Source organism: Catharus ustulatus, chromosome 13 (assembly GCF_009819885.2).
Source record: "Catharus ustulatus isolate bCatUst1 chromosome 13, bCatUst1.pri.v2, whole genome shotgun sequence".
In the NCBI taxonomy this organism is placed as follows: domain Eukaryota; kingdom Metazoa; phylum Chordata; class Aves; order Passeriformes; family Turdidae; genus Catharus; species Catharus ustulatus.
Window position 1 is genome coordinate 17,014,945 of NC_046233.1, and position 16,347 is coordinate 17,031,291.

Sequence of the window (16,347 nt, forward strand, 5' to 3'; positions counted from 1 at the left end):
CACAGTCTCTTAGTTTAGAATAGTCACTTCTAAGAAGAAGCTGAGACTTCAGGACTTTTGAGTTTTAATGCATTAAGGTTTGAAAAATGTCTCCAGATCCTGCAATAGTTGATATCATCATTCAGTGTTAAGAAGTGGTGTGAAAGGGATCACGTTTTATGCCCGGGTTGAGCTCTCCCTGCACAGGTGTGTGATGAGAACAATGTATCACTGCCTTGATGTTCTTTCCCAAGACCTTCAGGGATTCTCCCTCACCCAAAACAGAGCCCTGGCAGTGGAGAGAAGCCTGTGGTGGTGGGACACTGGGATGTTCTTTGGAGGTGGTCTCCTGCTGGTTGTGAGCAGCCCTTGTAACTTCTATTAGAGACTAATGGGGGCAGGAGGGTCAAATGTGTGTCTGCATTTACAAACAACCCCCTCCCTTGGTTACGAAATGGTGAAGATGGATCAAGAGACAGTTTCTAAAGGTTTTCAAAGCAGCCCCTGCTTGGGAAAGTGTTATATGGCCATATATAAATAAACATAAAGTGGTTTTGGTGATGGGAGAAGGATTAGCCCATGGAAGTTGAAATCACCACTACCTGACAGGTCTTGGACAAAGTCCTGCATATTAAGCAGGTATCATCCAGATCTTCTGGGGTGTAGCATGATGTTCAAAATCTGGAAATCCCACTTACCCTTGCAGTCTCCACCTGGGAATCTGTCTTCCCAAGCAGAGGGAAGAGCATCATGGCTGAGTGCCTCCTCCCCTGGAGGGAGCAGCAGCTGCACACTCAGTGTGTTGCTGTTAGTGTGGCTTTAGTGCAGGGATGTTTTCCTGTTCCCTGGTGGGACACATCCAGGAGAATGACACTGGATGAACACACACTGCTTCTGTGAAAGCATCACCTCAGGAGTCAGGAACAATTCCATGGGACAGCTGTGTCCAGGGTACTGATGTTAGTTGGAAGCAGGCAGGTGGTTTCTGAGTCGCTTTTCTGTTGCCCCGGCTTTGTCACTCCCTCCTCCCCCTGCCTCAATCCAGGCTCTCTCAGCCACGCTGACTTGTGGAAGTGAGCCAACATTGCAGTGTACCACAGGCAGCTACTGCTGCAGGGAGAGGAGGGGAAGGACAGTGCCTTAAGAAATGGAAACGGATATGCTTCAGCTTGGAAAGATGAAAAGGATCTAATTCCTGGAGTGATTCTTGTTTTTTATCAGTGCTTTTACTACATCTCATTTTTTCTGACCTCTGTGCAGTCCTCTCAGCATGATACTGCTTTAAATGGGACATCAAAACATCAGACTTCCAGATATTCCTGAGATCCTCCTCCTCTTCCTTTTTCATGTGCAGTCATGAGGCAGCCAACACAAGGCAAGGGGAGAGAGGAAATTATTCAGGAATGTAAAGGAAATGCTCTTTATCTTGACAGAAAAACACCCTTCCATTTAAGCTGCTCTGTTGTACCTTTGTGGTGTCTGACTGCTTCCTGTCAGCTGGTTGCAGGGAATGTGAACCTCTCTAACCTCTGTCAAGGAAATGGAACATGGATTTTGGGGAAGGAGCCTTCTGCTCTCACCTCTCATTCCACAGCATGTCCTGGTATAGGGAAAATCTTTAGAGTAGGCAAGGTGGCTAAAAACTGAGATAAGGTGGGCAGCAAAAGGAAAGATGTTCCCTTCCCTTGGGATCACTGGGGAAATAAACTCTGCTTGCCTGGAGTAGCTGGGAGCTGTGATTTGCCAGGAACAGTTCAGCTGTTGCAGGAGAGTCTCCAGGGCTTGGGGGCTGGATGGATTGGGCAGATGCCAGGTTTGGATGGAAAAGGGGAGCTGTGGTCAAGAGGCTGTGGCTTAGGAGGATGGGGCATTTACTTTGGGGATCTTGATTAAAGGTGGCTGGCAGGGTGTTCAAGGTTTCTGAACTGAAGTGTGAAGGAGTGTATGGCTGTGTATGAGCTGGCAGATCCCAGCTGTGTTCTAAGAAGTGTTTTCCAGCATTATGGATATTATGGAGCACTTAATCAAGTAATGAGTTCTGCAAGGCATTAACTGCTCCAGGAGTGTGCTGTGGGGCTTGAAAGGAAAGTCATGCTGGATTCTGCTGCCATTGTGGCAAAGCAGAGCTGTAACCAGGGGTGGCTGAGCCAGAGCACCCAGCAAAAGCCGTCAATGAGAATTGTAACATAAATAACAGTTTTACTGCAGTGTCACTTGCTGTGTTGATTCCATCTGTTGAATTCCCCCTCCCCCTGGAGCATTTTTCTTTTCTTTCCTTGCCTTTCCTGTGTACTGGTTTACTTAGCTTTAGAATATACATTCAGACAAAATAAGCACAAGAAGTTTTTGGAGAACAATCTGCTTTTTCTCTTACTGGCTTCCTTTGCATTTCTAGCTCTGCTGAATGCCGCAGAGTTTTGTTTCTGTTCACAGTCACACTATTCTCTGTCATGACGTGGCTGTACACAATAAGCAGTTCCAGGGATCTTTATGCCTGGAGGACCATTAAGCTTCCATCCACAGAGCTATGTACTGAGTTGTGCCTTAGAAACAGATATAGATCTTTGCTTGAAACAGATATTTGCTTTTGCTGACAGCAGAGCTTGCACAGACACGAGTATGAAAACATATAGCAGTGATTTGAAGCACCAAAGAAGTCTCATAGATGTCCTTGCTGAAGGCTTTAGGCTTTGTTTTATTTTTGCAGACGAGTTAAGTTGCCACAGGTGACAGCTTTTAGGATTGAGTGTTTGATGTTGCACTGGCCAGAGTCACTCCAGTGAGATTCCCAAGAACTGGGTCAAATCTCAGTATCTGCTGTGAGAGATGTGAGGTAGAGCTGGCAGCAGAATTTAGCAAGTCTCCCCTTAAGGTAATGCTTAAACAAAGTAGATGAGCTCCATGGAATAGGAGAAAGAAGATTTGCAAGTTTTGTGTTTATTTCTGGGTTCTTTGGATGATTGAGGAATACTTGAGGCAGACGATGCAGCAGGACAGAGGCACTGCTTGGTCCTGCGACAGAATGCACAAGTGTGGGTGTAGAGGAAGGAGACGTCAGGGAAGAACAGCTCTGTCTGAGAAAGAGCAGAGGCTCTGGGTGGCACATTGCCAAGCTTTGCATGCATGGATGGCAACCTGAAATTCATGTGGAAGGGGGTGGGAAGTCAGCTGAAAGGGAGTTTAGGTATGTGGGCAGTGGTATGACAGGACAGCATCTTCATTCTGAATTGCTCTGCCAGATGGTGGGGCCCTGGAGGAGAACAGAGCTGCAGGTATGGGGGGAAGCTCATTAGGTGTCAGCTGTCCCAAAATGGGGCTGGTGTGCAGAGAGGGGTGAAAAGGCAGACACGTGGCAAATGGCCACAGCAGCAATCAGCAGGCAACCCAAAAAGCCTCTGTCAAAGCTTCCTGGGAGTTCTTGAGTGATTTCATCTTCATGACTGTAGTCACACATGCACAAAATACAGAGAAAGGCTGGGGGATAGCTCAGGTTTTTCTGAGCTACTGTTATCTGTGGTTAATGAGATTAAGCATGTTCCTAATTTCTGCTTCTACCTTGTTTAGTATTATCACATCTGTGTTAATTTTCATACTGCTGATTAGTGTGAAGGCTAGGAAAGAGAACATCAGACTTAGATCTTCTTAGTATCTTCTGCCACATCCTGCTCCAGCAAAGCTGTGCCATGGTTTACTAATGCCAGAACAGGTGATTTTCATGGCAGTTAGAACTGAAATTGGAGCACTTGGAATAACATCTATATTTGCTCTTTCTCCTTCTTTCTGTGGAAATGTGTGTAGAATGTCACTACTAGTTATGCTGTAGAGGAGTTTTTTGGGTTTTTTTAAAAGAAAAACAGAGGTGTAAGACAAAAATCTGGCAAAATATAACAGAAATGGTGTGGGGTAATGTATTATTGGGAGAAGGGGTATTTGGGGATGGTTAAAATGGAGCTTAGGAACTGTGACTGTCAGTACTGGGAAGTATGTGAGAAGGTCACATCCTGGCAGACACATTGCAGCCCATTCCATGGCCATGAAAAGTTTATTCTGGAGGTATTGCTGCATCCCAGTCATTGCACAGAGGAACATCAGAGTAAGGAAATACAACTTCAGAGAATACAAAGAGTTTTGTGTGATGGCCATAGTTCTTGTGGAAATCTGTGTGTCAGTCTCAGGTTGGCCCCAGGACAGCTCTGAGTCCTGGACAGGCAGGATGTCTCCTCATTGTGGGAGATTTCATTATGGCAGCTGTTAAACCTGTTTACTCCAGGGTACATGAAGTTTTTTAAGTGATCCTTTATTTGCTTTGATTCAAGGCATGAAGATCTTAGACATCTGGAAGATCAAGACTGTAGTCTTGAATTTACTTTAGTGTTCTATGAATAGCTGAAGTTATAGCAGAGGGAAAGTTTGATTGGCTGAAGATGTGAGGAAGTGCCACAGTATTTTGTACTGCTGGAATTCAAGTTTCAAGTTTCACAAGCAAGGCCCATTCATTTTGCTCAGCCAAGGAGCCAGTATAAATTACTGAAGCCAAGTCAGCTGACTCCTTTTTATCAGAATTTATGAACTCATGGCTGGCAGGAGTGAAGTTTGTTTTGAGGGGGTTTTTTTTTGGTTCTTTTTCTTTTTTTCTCTTTTTTCTTTCCCTTTTCATAGGCGAATCTCATATCTGACACTTGAGTAAAATTGTAAGGTAAGAAATGTCTTAATATTCAGCTGGGATTTTAGACTTCCTTTTCCTAAATTTGGAAAACTGGGAAGAGTGAAAATAGTGGCAGAGCTAGAGATTATTTTATTTTAATCACAGATTATTGTGTCTGGGTTTTGGAAAGGGCTTTACAGCAGGTCTCCCCAGCTGCTGAATATTGACTGCAGGTGTTGAATGCAGTTGTCAGTGCTGGCCAAACAGCATCTTGTGGTAGAAGTTGCCATCAGGAGGTAGAGAGAGGAGCTGATTTCTAGGCCTTGTTGTATAAACAAGTGTTTGAGCATGTCCCTGTCTGGTAGCAGCATGTTAGTAGCTGTTGGTGATTTATTTTTCTTCTAAAATCCTTGCAGTGTTTTGAATACAACAGAAGCCACATGCAGCTGGTTTGTAGCCTGTCACAACTGAGAAGAGCTGAAATCTTACAGTGCCAGTAGGAATAATTTTCCATCTACACAGAAGAAGCACAGTATTAAAATACAAAGTAATATTATGGTTCTAGCAAAATACATAGCGTGCTTTTTATTTAAATCTCTGTATACCCCATGGTATTGAATGTACAGTTGCATATGTTTGACACTGCAGTTCAAATACATTCATGTAAGATTATCAGAGAATCAGGAAAGTCACTTTTCTTTGTGGGCATTTTGGCTCATTTGATGGCTTCCTTTTATGTAAATCTCACGTGTGCAAGGGGATACCTTTGAAATGTATCCTGGCTCCCAGCTTTGCCATTTGAGTTGCATTCCCTGTATCTCCACTAACATTTATGAGCAAAGACAGCTGACCTTTGCAGAGTGAATGGCTAGTTGCATGTGTAATTAGAGCATTAATAGTGCTGTGTCTCATTTATTTACCTCGGGTTGTGGAGTCATCCAGAGTGCCTGGTGGTGATTCCAGTACTGCTACAATAAATAAAATTCAGAAACCACACCAAAGTTGTTTTTGAGAGGCCTGGTTGCTTCACTGCAGGAGAGGGGCTTGGAGCAAAATAATATTTATGTGGTGTGTGCTCTCTAGGGATGGAGAAGCAGGAGTGAGCAAAGTTCTTCAGTAGACTTGCTGTATGCCTAGTGCACAAACTCTTGGGAAAAAAAAATGCAAACTCTGTTAACCTGTTACATTAGTTGTTCATGGTTGAAGACAGAGAGGACAGTACTCTGAGAGATCCTTGTGAGAAAAGTTCTTTTATTGTTCCCAGACCCTTCTTATATACAGGGTTTGAATGTCCTGGATATAGAGTAATTTCACGATTATAAGCCGCACCATTTTGACTAAAATTTTGGTCCGAACCCGAGGTGCGGCTTATAATCAGGTGCGGCTTATATATGGACAAAGAATGAAAAGTTGCTGTTTTAGTTTGGAGGACAGGTGTCTGCTGAGAAAGGCAGGAGCTTCTCTTTGAAATGGAGAATGTAAACCCCCTCCCTCCAAATTATTATAATTTTGAAATCAAGGGGCTTTCAGGCAAAGATATGGGAATTAGGAATAACAGTTCTTTACTAGGGAAATCAAAGTAGAAATACAGTACTACAAAGAAACAAACTCCAAACCCTGACACAGTCAGAGTACAACCTGACACCCCATCAGGTGTTGGCAGCAGTCCCATTCAATGGTGGTTGCAGTCCCCTTGCAGTGACAGATGTGGCTCAGCTGGAGCAGTGCTCCTGTACAAGGTGCAGTTTCCCTCCGGAGCTCCAGTGGTGATGTGGAGAAATCCGGTTTTCCTCTGGAGTCCAGTGGAGAAAGGGGCTCCCTTAGTGTCCCAAAACCTCTGTTTTTATCTTGGTAAGAAATGTTGGGCTCTTCCCCCTGGCTGGAGCAACTTCCAATGGGATGCAGTAATTTTATCAGTCCCACAGTGGGACTCAATGGCCATGAGCAGAAAATGACTCGCTGGAGGAAGGATAGGTTGTGAAAAGATAAAGAACAATGCCCTGCCTGGTTTCAATGGATGGCCCATTAGCAGAATATCTGCCATTGAGATAAGGATCACTGCCCCCACCCTCAACAGATGGTGATAGAACAGATACCTTTTATCACACTCTGTATTGTAACGTGCGGCTTATAATCAGGTGCGGCTTATGTATGGACAAAGAATGAATAGTTGCTGAAACCCAGAAGTGCGTCTTATACTCAGTGTGGCTTATAATCATGAAATTACTGTACACATGTGGGTGGTTGGGGTCTTACCACACCCATTTCCCTGGCCAACCATACATCTGCACTTGGGGTTCAGTGAACTGCCTGGGATCCTTTGTATGTGTTCAATCCATCCTATGTGACATTAACCTCTTCTTTTTATCTTTGTCTATTCAACTCTTTTTTTCCTGTTTTCCCTTTAAAACATGTGTAAGGAATTTGAAGTCGTGTGTCAGTAGGGAGCTGCTTTCAGCCTGGCTCTGACCCCACGTGCAGAGAATCCTCCCTTGAGCCCTTTTCATTTTCACTTGTGCTGGCAAGGTCCCAAAGGTCTGCTGCAGCTTTTGCCACTTCCAGGATTAGCTGAGTAGGGACTGGAAGAGTGGAGGGAAGAGGTGGATAGAGAAGGGTCCTTCAGTGCAGGCAGAGCAACCCTGATGCTCAGCAGGGTGAGGGAAAGGATTTGATACCACAGGCAGGAGTGATGGAAAATTGTGCTATTATTAGCTTGGAGAAGCCCACCTTTGGGACTGGCTGTCTGTCTGAGCCCCCATGGAGAGGCCAGGGAATGCCAGTTTTGGTGGCAGCTTGGACAGCTCTGCAGGAATCAGGATGACAGTTTCAATGAAGCCTCCAAGCAGGTTTAATTTCCAACAGCCTAAGCTGGATTTGAAATAACAGCAGAAAAGTGAAAGGTTTACAGATGACCCTCTACCTGTGCCTGCCCTGGTTTTAACCCTTAGCTGTACACTGATGCTTCAGTACTAAATAATTTAAGGAGAAGTGTGTTGTATTGTTTCCATTTTAAAGAAGAAAATGGGTGCTTTCTTGGAGATGGGCAGGAGTGGATCCCCACTCTGAGCTGCCATTGCAGGCACACACGTGCCTCGTGCTGCAGCTCCACTGACAGGCACTGCTGATGCGTGAGGAGGGGAAACCTTGATCATTTCCATTCCTTGAGTGTTCTGACACAAAGGATGGCTTTATCCCTTCTGAAGAGACCTGGAAAAAGATAAAGATTGTTAACATTCAATTAAAAGATATATTGGAAACAATCAGGATGTAATAAAAGGCAAAATGTCCAAAGCCATACTGATAGCTCTTATTTTCTTTCCTCTTTTCTTTTTTTTTTTCCCCTTTTCTTTTAGTAGCATAGGGGAGGGAGGGGATGAAAGAAACATTATCCAAACCTCTTTTTGCTATCTACCCCTCTTGAATAAAGAGTGACTGGAGGAACTGCTCTGCTGCAAATGGTGTCAGGTTCTGTGCATCAGCGTGAATTCAGTTCCCAAGGCTTATTTGTAGGATTCAGCATTTTTGTAACAGCCACACACAAAGAGGGAAGCAAGCAAAAAGCCCTTACATTTAGCCCCTTAGACCTTTTATTTCCCAGCTAGAAACATAAATAAGCTAGATACAAGTGCCTGTCAGTATTACATGCTGAGGACCCTTAGGACTGAAAATTTCTTCAGGTTCCATTTCTGTTTTAATAATGGGAAGCCTTCCTGTGAGACAGATAGCATAGAGATTATAAAACTGATTGTCTTGTGAAGGGGAGTTCAGATTCTGGAATTGGTGCATGTAAGAGAGATGTGGTTGCAGTGTCAGATGCTGCTTTATTGTAGCACAAAGATGAGATCTGAGCCTGTAACACCTCTAATCCAAGCACAGCACCTGTTTGCAACTAGGAAAAACTGCTGAAGTTTAGAATGAATAAAAAAGCGTAGTGGGGGTCTTAATCTTGTATGTAGGAAGCAGATAACAGGTCTGACAGGAATCTGTGTAATCTGGCAGTGCATATTAAAGAGAAAGTCCCTGAAAAGTGGCTGTTTCCTGTCCTCAGGCTGTTCCCTACCCATGCCCATGGATATCTTCCTTCTCAGTTGTTAGAGTTTCAGAGTGCAGAAGATCAGTTGCCACTCCCTGGAGCCCTGAGGTTATTTCCTGTATAGATCAGACCATTAAGGTATGAGGGTTCCTGCAGTCCTTCCTTGTGTACACCACACTGAATCAATGGAAAAGCTCTCAGAAGATACTGTGTCACTGTGGCACTTTTATTTTTTATTTTTTTTCCTTTTCTATCAATAAATTCTGCACAGGAAGAAATTCCACTGAGCCCCAGCCTTCCAAACTGCAATTTAGAATTTGTTTGGCAGGTGCTTCCCAGCCCAAGTGAGGCCAGTACCCCAGAATAAGAGTTCAGGCCTCCCTGCACAACCAAGGCCCTGAACTGGCAGCACATCCTGGAGTGTCTGCTGGCATCTGCCCTGTTGTTCCTCAGGAACAGGCTGAGCACTCTCACTGTGCTGCTCTTTTCCCTCTCAGCTTTTTCAGATATTCAGGACAGTTGTGTGAATCACATCCTGTGCTTTCTTACCTTCACCCATCACCCCTGTTTTTGTGACCTCCCTGTTTCATCTGCTGCTTTTAGGGAGGGGTTTGGTGATGCTGAGCTCCAGCAAAACTCCAGTTTTGTACTGAGCAGCTCCTGGTGTAAACTGTGCTGTCTGACCACACACTCATGGAGCTGTGCAAAGGCTGCTGTGCTTGTGTCATCTGGTCTCATGAGAAATTGGGAGATGGAGCATTTCTCTTGGGGTTTGTGTGCTTTTCAAACTGGGCTGGTTCATCATCCTGCTCACATTGTGGCATGCTGTGACTCAGCTGAACCCCTTTAAAGCAGTGACTGGGGGCTCCTATTCCCAAAGCTGCTCTTCCCTCAAACCAGCAGCACTGGAAAACTGATCTGAAATTTTGGGTTTGTTCCCAACTCCCTCTGCACTTTTGTACAGTATCAGGGAACCTGGTTCAAAGCTATTGCAGCGATAGAATCATAGTCACTCTTTGGGCTCAGGAAGATGGCAAAATATCCATTTAGGTTCTTTGCAAGTTTGTGATATTTAATCACAAGTCTAAAATTTTAGACTGTGTTTCTAAATTATCACCTAATTTTTGCAGAAATTGGTGCTTTCAACCCTGCATGGCTTTCATTTTGCTAGTGTCTGTGTCTCTAAAATGTCTTAAAAGGTACAGTTCTGCCTTCCAGTTTTAGACATGAAGAGAAGATATAATTTATTTTTGAAGTTCAGAAGGAGAAATCCAAAGGTTAACAGTTGGTTGGTTACTTGGTATGTGTATCTGCTCTTTATTTTTGAATTTCTCTTTCTCTGCTCCTCCAGGTGTCATCTTGACACGAGTACATTCAATCTTGGCACCAAAAAGTGTACAAAACTTACTTGAAGGGTGGAGAAAAGAAACTGCAGCATCTTTGTGTGTATCAAAACGCCTTGTAAAAGCTCTTAGAGAGTGAGAATTCAATTCTCTGAAACAATTTTAATAAGCACTTAGTACAAACCTGAAAAGCAGCATCTCTGTGCACTGTGCAAGCACAATAGACACAGAGGATAGTGCAGTACATCAGTATAGAGAATGGGAGCATAGGTAATGTCTGATCAGCAGCACAGGACAGAGGAGAAGCTTTTGGAAGTGTCCTGCTCAGAAGTGGCATTAATCCAGTGACACCCAAGCAATAAACACTGTAAGGCCTGGATAGTCTTGAGAGTGTTTGGGCTTTATTATAGCACATGTAATTTAATGAACTTTCGAAGAGACCTCCAGGCAACAGCCCAAACTCAGAAGGGCAGAGGGGAAAATCCTGATGGACAGTCCCACTGAGCTAGAACACAGTGGCTGTGAAGGAAAGGCTGCTGAATGGGCTGATGGCTGAAAGAAGCAAAGCAACCGCACTTGGACTCACTAGTGGGCTCTTTGTCCAAATTGGAGGCATCTCTTTCTTTAGGAAGTTATTTGTGTTGGAAATGAGGCCATGGCCAGGCTGGAGCAGGAAGGAAGAGGCAGACAGTGATCTCAGAAGGGTGTGCTCTGGGTGCACAATGGCAGCCCTGCAGAGAGAGGTTGGCTGTGAGGGCAATGAACTCCTCCAGCCCCTGGCTCTGCTGAAAATCTGGTGCTGTGCAGGAGCTTTGGAGCTTGCCTGAGGGCTCCTACACATTCAGCTAGAGCTGCCCTCCTGAGCACACTAGTCCCCACCTGCAGCCTTCCCATCCTTCACAGAAAAACAGAAATGGGCACTCAATGGAGGAGTAGCATAAGGGGTTTGTTGCACCACCTAATTAGTGGCTTGTCTTCAGTTTCTTCTGCCTTCACTCACAGTCAGGAGTAAAACACAAAGGAGAAATCTTTCTTATTCAGACTTGGTTGTTTGTTAAATCTTACCTAAAGTACAGAGAGTTCTTCAGCACTTGTAGGTAGTTAAAAGGTCTTTTAAAGGTTAATTACCCAATTAAAAGCTAACATCTGTATTATTTATACTTTTGAGCCAGTAACCAAACTCCTGTGACCCACACTGCAGGATTTTCTATCCAACCAAAAACTACTGCCTGCAATCATGAAGAAGGAAACAGGAGGAAAGAGAAAATGCCCAGGAGCCTCCATCTTGTCCCATACCCATTACTATATTCTAAAAGATCCCAAATCCCAAACCCTTCACCATGTGACTCCACACACTTCTATTCAAACTACACACCCATGATTCTAACTCCATCATTCAAATTTGGAAGCCTTCTCCAAGGCCTCAAGTCAAAAGCAGTGTTCCCCTGGGGATCAGTGTCAGAAAGCACAGAAAATTCAAAACTCCCAGGCTCCTGGGTTCCAACAGATAGCTGTCACCCTTTTCCTGTTCCCTGCCTGGAAGAGAAGCATTTGCCCTCTTGCCAGTTGTTCCTGAGCACTTCCCCAACATTGTATGAAGGGCTGCAGACCTTTCCTGCCATTTTACTGTGTCTGCTCTGCTGAAGGGGATGCTGAAGCAGCAAAGAGGTGTAAGACTTTTTTCCCAGTGATGTAAATTGTCTGTACTGAAGTCAATAAAGAAAACAGAATTTGCATGTAAACACGTAAGAAAAATTTGCTGTTTCCTATGCAGAAGTGGGTGATACAGACCTGTCTCCATCTCAGATTCTGTCATTCAGGGCCCTTCTAGTTCCAAGGGACCAGTTGTTTATGTATTCCTCGGGACAGCCCAGAGAAGGTGAAAATGTTGTGATGGATTCTCATTCTTTGGCTGGAGAAGGTTTTCAAAGATGAGCCCCAGTGCATGTTGGTGCCAGCTGGTAGCAGGACCATGCCTGACTGACTTTGCTCTCTGCTCTTTCTCCACAGCTCCTGTACGACAACCCCAAAGCCCGGCAGGAAGTCGAGTATCACTGGCGAGCCTCGGGGTGTCCTTACATTGTCCATGTCCTGGATGTGTATGAGAATATCCACCAGGGAAAGAGATGCCTGCTCATTGTCATGGAATGGTATGGAGCAACTGCAGCCCCTCAGCAGGCACTGCCTTCGGAGGCATGGAGGGAGTAGGAGAATGTGTTGGCTTAGGGGGCACTTGGGGGATTTCTCAGCAGCACAGTTTTGGTTCACACTGGAAATCTCTCATTCCCTTTCTGGAGCTGGTAAGGAAATGTGCAGCTGCTCCAGCCATCCTGTGTGCTGGAAGAATGAGGAACCTTTACCAGAAAATACATTTCCATTGTGCTCTGTAGCAATTGTCCTCATTAAAGCGTTGGCTGAGTAATACACCTTTGAAAGATGTCTGTACCAGTGTGTTCTGCTCTGATTGTGATCAGCTTCCAACTTCAGATGTAAATCCAGTGATCAGTGTGATCTGTCTTCTTGTAACTATGTTGACTCTAACTTTCCTTATTCCCTCCCTAGTCTCCAAGGACCAATATTGTCCTTTCTACTGAGGACAAATTAATAATTCTTTTAGGTGTCTTTGCTTCTTTCTTTTTCTTTGTCTCCACCCTTTACATGAAACAAGATTATTGTCAGCCTCTCAGTGCTGGCATGTCTGACTTCCCACCTTTGTGTGTTGTGCTCCCTGTGACAGGGTATGTTAAACTGAAAGCATCAAAACTCTCTGGTCTTATTTTGTTTTCTGTTTATGCCACACCAGAATGGCTTTCTGCATTGATGTGAGTGAGTGTGATGTTCAGGAAGCACCGGCATAGGAGGCAGCCTGTAATCTTTATCTGTTCCTGCTGTGGTTCCATGAGATTATATGCATGTCCAGTCAGGTGTTAATTTTGTCCTTTCTGCTAATACAAGGTGGGGGTTTTGTGTTCTTTGTTTTAGCATGGAGGGAGGAGAGCTGTTTAGCAGGATCCAGGAGAGAGGAGACCAAGCTTTCACTGAGAGAGGTAAAACATCACAAGCTTAATTTTAAAGTTTGTGAAAGATTTTTCTTTCTTCTCCATTTCTCTGTGCCCTGTTTCCTTTCAGGAATTTTTCTTTGATTTTATTTATGGTGATGTTTGTTGTTGTTATTATTGTTATTTATCCCACTGTGTGTTAAGAGTGATTCTGAAAAGTTCCCAAAAACCAGGAATTATGAGATTTAGCCAAGTTCAGGCAAAATGTGGAAGGTTCAGAGAAAAAATCTTTGTACAAATCTGCTCAGCTTTTTCATTTCTGTACCATGAGAGCTTCTGTTCCTCTAATCCCTGGTCTTGTGCCAGACCACCTCTGCCATGATCAGTGCAGCTCCTGCTGTGATCTCTCTGGCTGTCCCTCAAGCAGCATCACTGCACACTGTTGGGTCATGAGTCTAATGAGCAAATCACATCTGATGAAACATCTCCTGTTCAAGGGTTTCAAAGCACTACTTGAAAGGAAGTGTTATTAAGCACACTGCAAACAAACCTGCCTGTCTGCAGGGGGGAATGAGCAAGTGTAGAGCTCTGCCATAGGCAGGGATGAGCTTGTACCAGACTAGTCTTGCCATTTTTATTGTCTTTGCTGCTTATTATTGACAGAGAACCACAGGTCTGCTTGACCATGGTTTTCCTTGCCCCCTCACAGCAGACAAGAGTTTGTTTCTGCTCAGAGTGAAACCATTAATGTTTGTAAGGTGATAGTGTTTGTAGCTATTGGCCTGAAAAAATGATCAGAAGAAGAAAAATACACTCCCAGTCTTGTAAATTACTGCGACTTATTTTGCAGGTCTGCTGTAGAGGCCAATCTGTTTTCTTCTCCTGTGTTTCCTAGCCTGGGATGAATCTTTTTTAGTCCTGTAGGAGACTTGTGCAGGGGAAATGAGCATTTTTAGTAGCTTTATTTACAAATTCCTGGAAGGAAATTTGTTCCATGAACATTAGCCACTGCACTCTGCAAAAGATTATTTTTCTACGTTATATAGCATTGTATACATTATAAATACTTACTCAGAAATCACCTAGTTAAAAAAGAACCACCTTCATTCTTTCCTGAGGTAAATGAGCCCTGTGCCACTGGATTCCCCAGGTTCACTGCCTGTTTATACAGCCACAGCTTCCCATTAGGACCAGGAAGGAGGAGGTTGTGCAAGGCTTTCCCCAAAGAACAGGAGTGTTTCTGCATTCTGATTATCCTTGTCTGAGACTGTATAGTTTCAATTCTCAAGCCATGTGAAAAAGGATTTCAGGTTGCAGTTCAAGTTCTGCCTATGCAGAACCCAGAGGGTAAGGTTGAAGTTTCTATTGTTTCCCTGTCAATGGAGATGTGATACAGTGCTCACATGGGAATGTCACTCCTCCCTGCTCTGAAACCCCTCTGTGTGTAACTGAACCCTTCCAGATTCCCAGAGCACTGCTGTTGCAAGGCAGCTCCACCACTGGAATTTCCCACTGGGGCTATGTTAATTTTTTGAAACTTACTATTTCAAAGGTGGCAGTTTGGGCTTTGCTGAATAGAACTGTTGATTTTTTTTCTCCTGATGAAAAACTTCTGAAGACAGTGAGGAATTAAGGTGTGTCCTATCCTAAAATTGCTGTATTGTTATTTTACTCTATTTTCAGAAAATTTGATAGATCATCTTCCTACCCCTGAACTAGAAGCTGAAAGTTAAATTTCTGACTCAAACAACGAAGGACATGTCCTGGACAATTAAAGATAAATTCTGGTTGGGGGCTCCTTTCTTAACAGTTGCTGCTTGTGTACCTGCTCTGCTCTTGCTACTATTTTGGTGAGCAGATGAAGGCACAAATTTCCAGGCTCCTGAGGAGTCTGAGCTGCTGGGCTGCAGTGCCTGCTCAGGAGGAGACTGAGCAGCCAGGCAGTCGGGGGCTTGGTGCTTGCAAACCCAAAACACAGCTGTTAGGGCTAATTTTAGGGTTTCTCTAGTCTTGATGCTTGCCCCGTGTTCCAGCAAGCTGTTTGTAAGCATTCCCAAGCATGTCCATGAGTTATAGTGGGAATGTTAATGTGACCTTTCTCTAAAATTGTATTTATAGAGGCCTCTGAAATAATGAGAGACATTGGGACAGCCATCCAGTATCTGCACTCCATGAACATCGCACACAGAGATGTCAAGGTGAGGCCCCAAGGTGTGTGGGCTGGGGATTAGAACCCATGGCAGGAAAAAACTGGGCAGCAGTGGTTTTACCAGAACTGGGAGTGCCGTCACATGGTCAAAGTGTCCCTGTTCCTCTGCCAGTGTGAGAAAGGATTTGCTCACTAGTTTGCAGCTAGTCCAAGGTTGGAATATTCATGTGTGCTAATGCCTTCCAGTTGTGTACAGAATGCAGAAAAATCTCATGATAGTCAGATGCTTGGATAAAGAGGTACTGCCCACTTGCAATCCATTAATTAACAAGAAAATAGCACTGTTTCAAGTGAACCTGTAACTTATAGATGCCTCTGTGTACAGTCTTTGCCAGTTATTAGTTGCTTTCACCATCATACTTGCATTAAAAAAAAAACCAAAACCCCAAACCAAAGAAACCCCACAGATCTCAGTTACTGGCAGTGTTTAGTGAGGTAGTTTGAAGCCCAGATTTGTTGTAGGGGTTTGGCAGAGTTTGTAGGGTTGTATTTTGTGTTCATGCTCTGAAGTACACAGCACAAGCACAGCCAAGCTCGCTGCTCCCCAGCCTTTCCAGCCAGGGACACAGCCAGGGATGGAATGTGCTGGAGAGCAGGGCATGGAATGACAGACTGAGGCATCAGATCAATTCCACAGCTCTGAGCTGGTGGATTTTCTACAAATGTTTGTGTGTTTAGCTGGAGGGAGAGCTGACACATCGTGCTGTCACCAGGGGGTAAACTGGGAAATGAGTTGAACTAATTGCAGATAATGGAAATACCCTGTTGTCTGCTCTTGGGCACAAGAGCTTGTATTTCCCTCTCTGCCACTTCTGCCTGCATAGAGTGTGGAGCAAGAGTGGAATTAACTCAGGTTTCAGGAGACAGAGCAGGAGGGAGCAGCAAAGGGACTGTGTCTGTGTCAGTTTTGATGGAGCTGTGTCAGTTGCTCGTGGGGCTTTGGCTGAGCATTTCCCTTGTCCTGCCCTTTTGGGATCAGATCAGTCATCACACAGATCAGTCTCAGGAAGTTCAGGGAACTGGGAGAGGTTCAAGAAGCCAGGCTGGGTGTCTATTGGACAGGGTCTTTTCATTTCCTCTCCCAAATACCTTGCTAAGAAGGCTGTTGATGCTTAGTCTGAGAAAAAGTACTGCATGTT

The 16,347-nt window shown here is 44.3% G+C and overlaps 1 protein-coding gene across 2 annotated transcripts in view; it reads left to right on the plus strand.

Moving 5' to 3' along the window:
* MAPKAPK3 (MAPK activated protein kinase 3) overlaps positions 1–16,347 on the plus strand; it is a 47,877-nt gene that overhangs the window by 21,616 nt on the left and 9,914 nt on the right. For both annotated transcript variants that reach the window (XM_033071439.2, XM_033071438.2), the window contains exons 3-5: positions 12,011–12,150; positions 12,983–13,047; positions 15,118–15,197. In XM_033071439.2, coding sequence (XP_032927330.1) covers positions 12,011–12,150; positions 12,983–13,047; positions 15,118–15,197 — 285 coding nt within the window. The remainder of the gene's footprint in view (positions 1–12,010; positions 12,151–12,982; positions 13,048–15,117; positions 15,198–16,347) is intronic.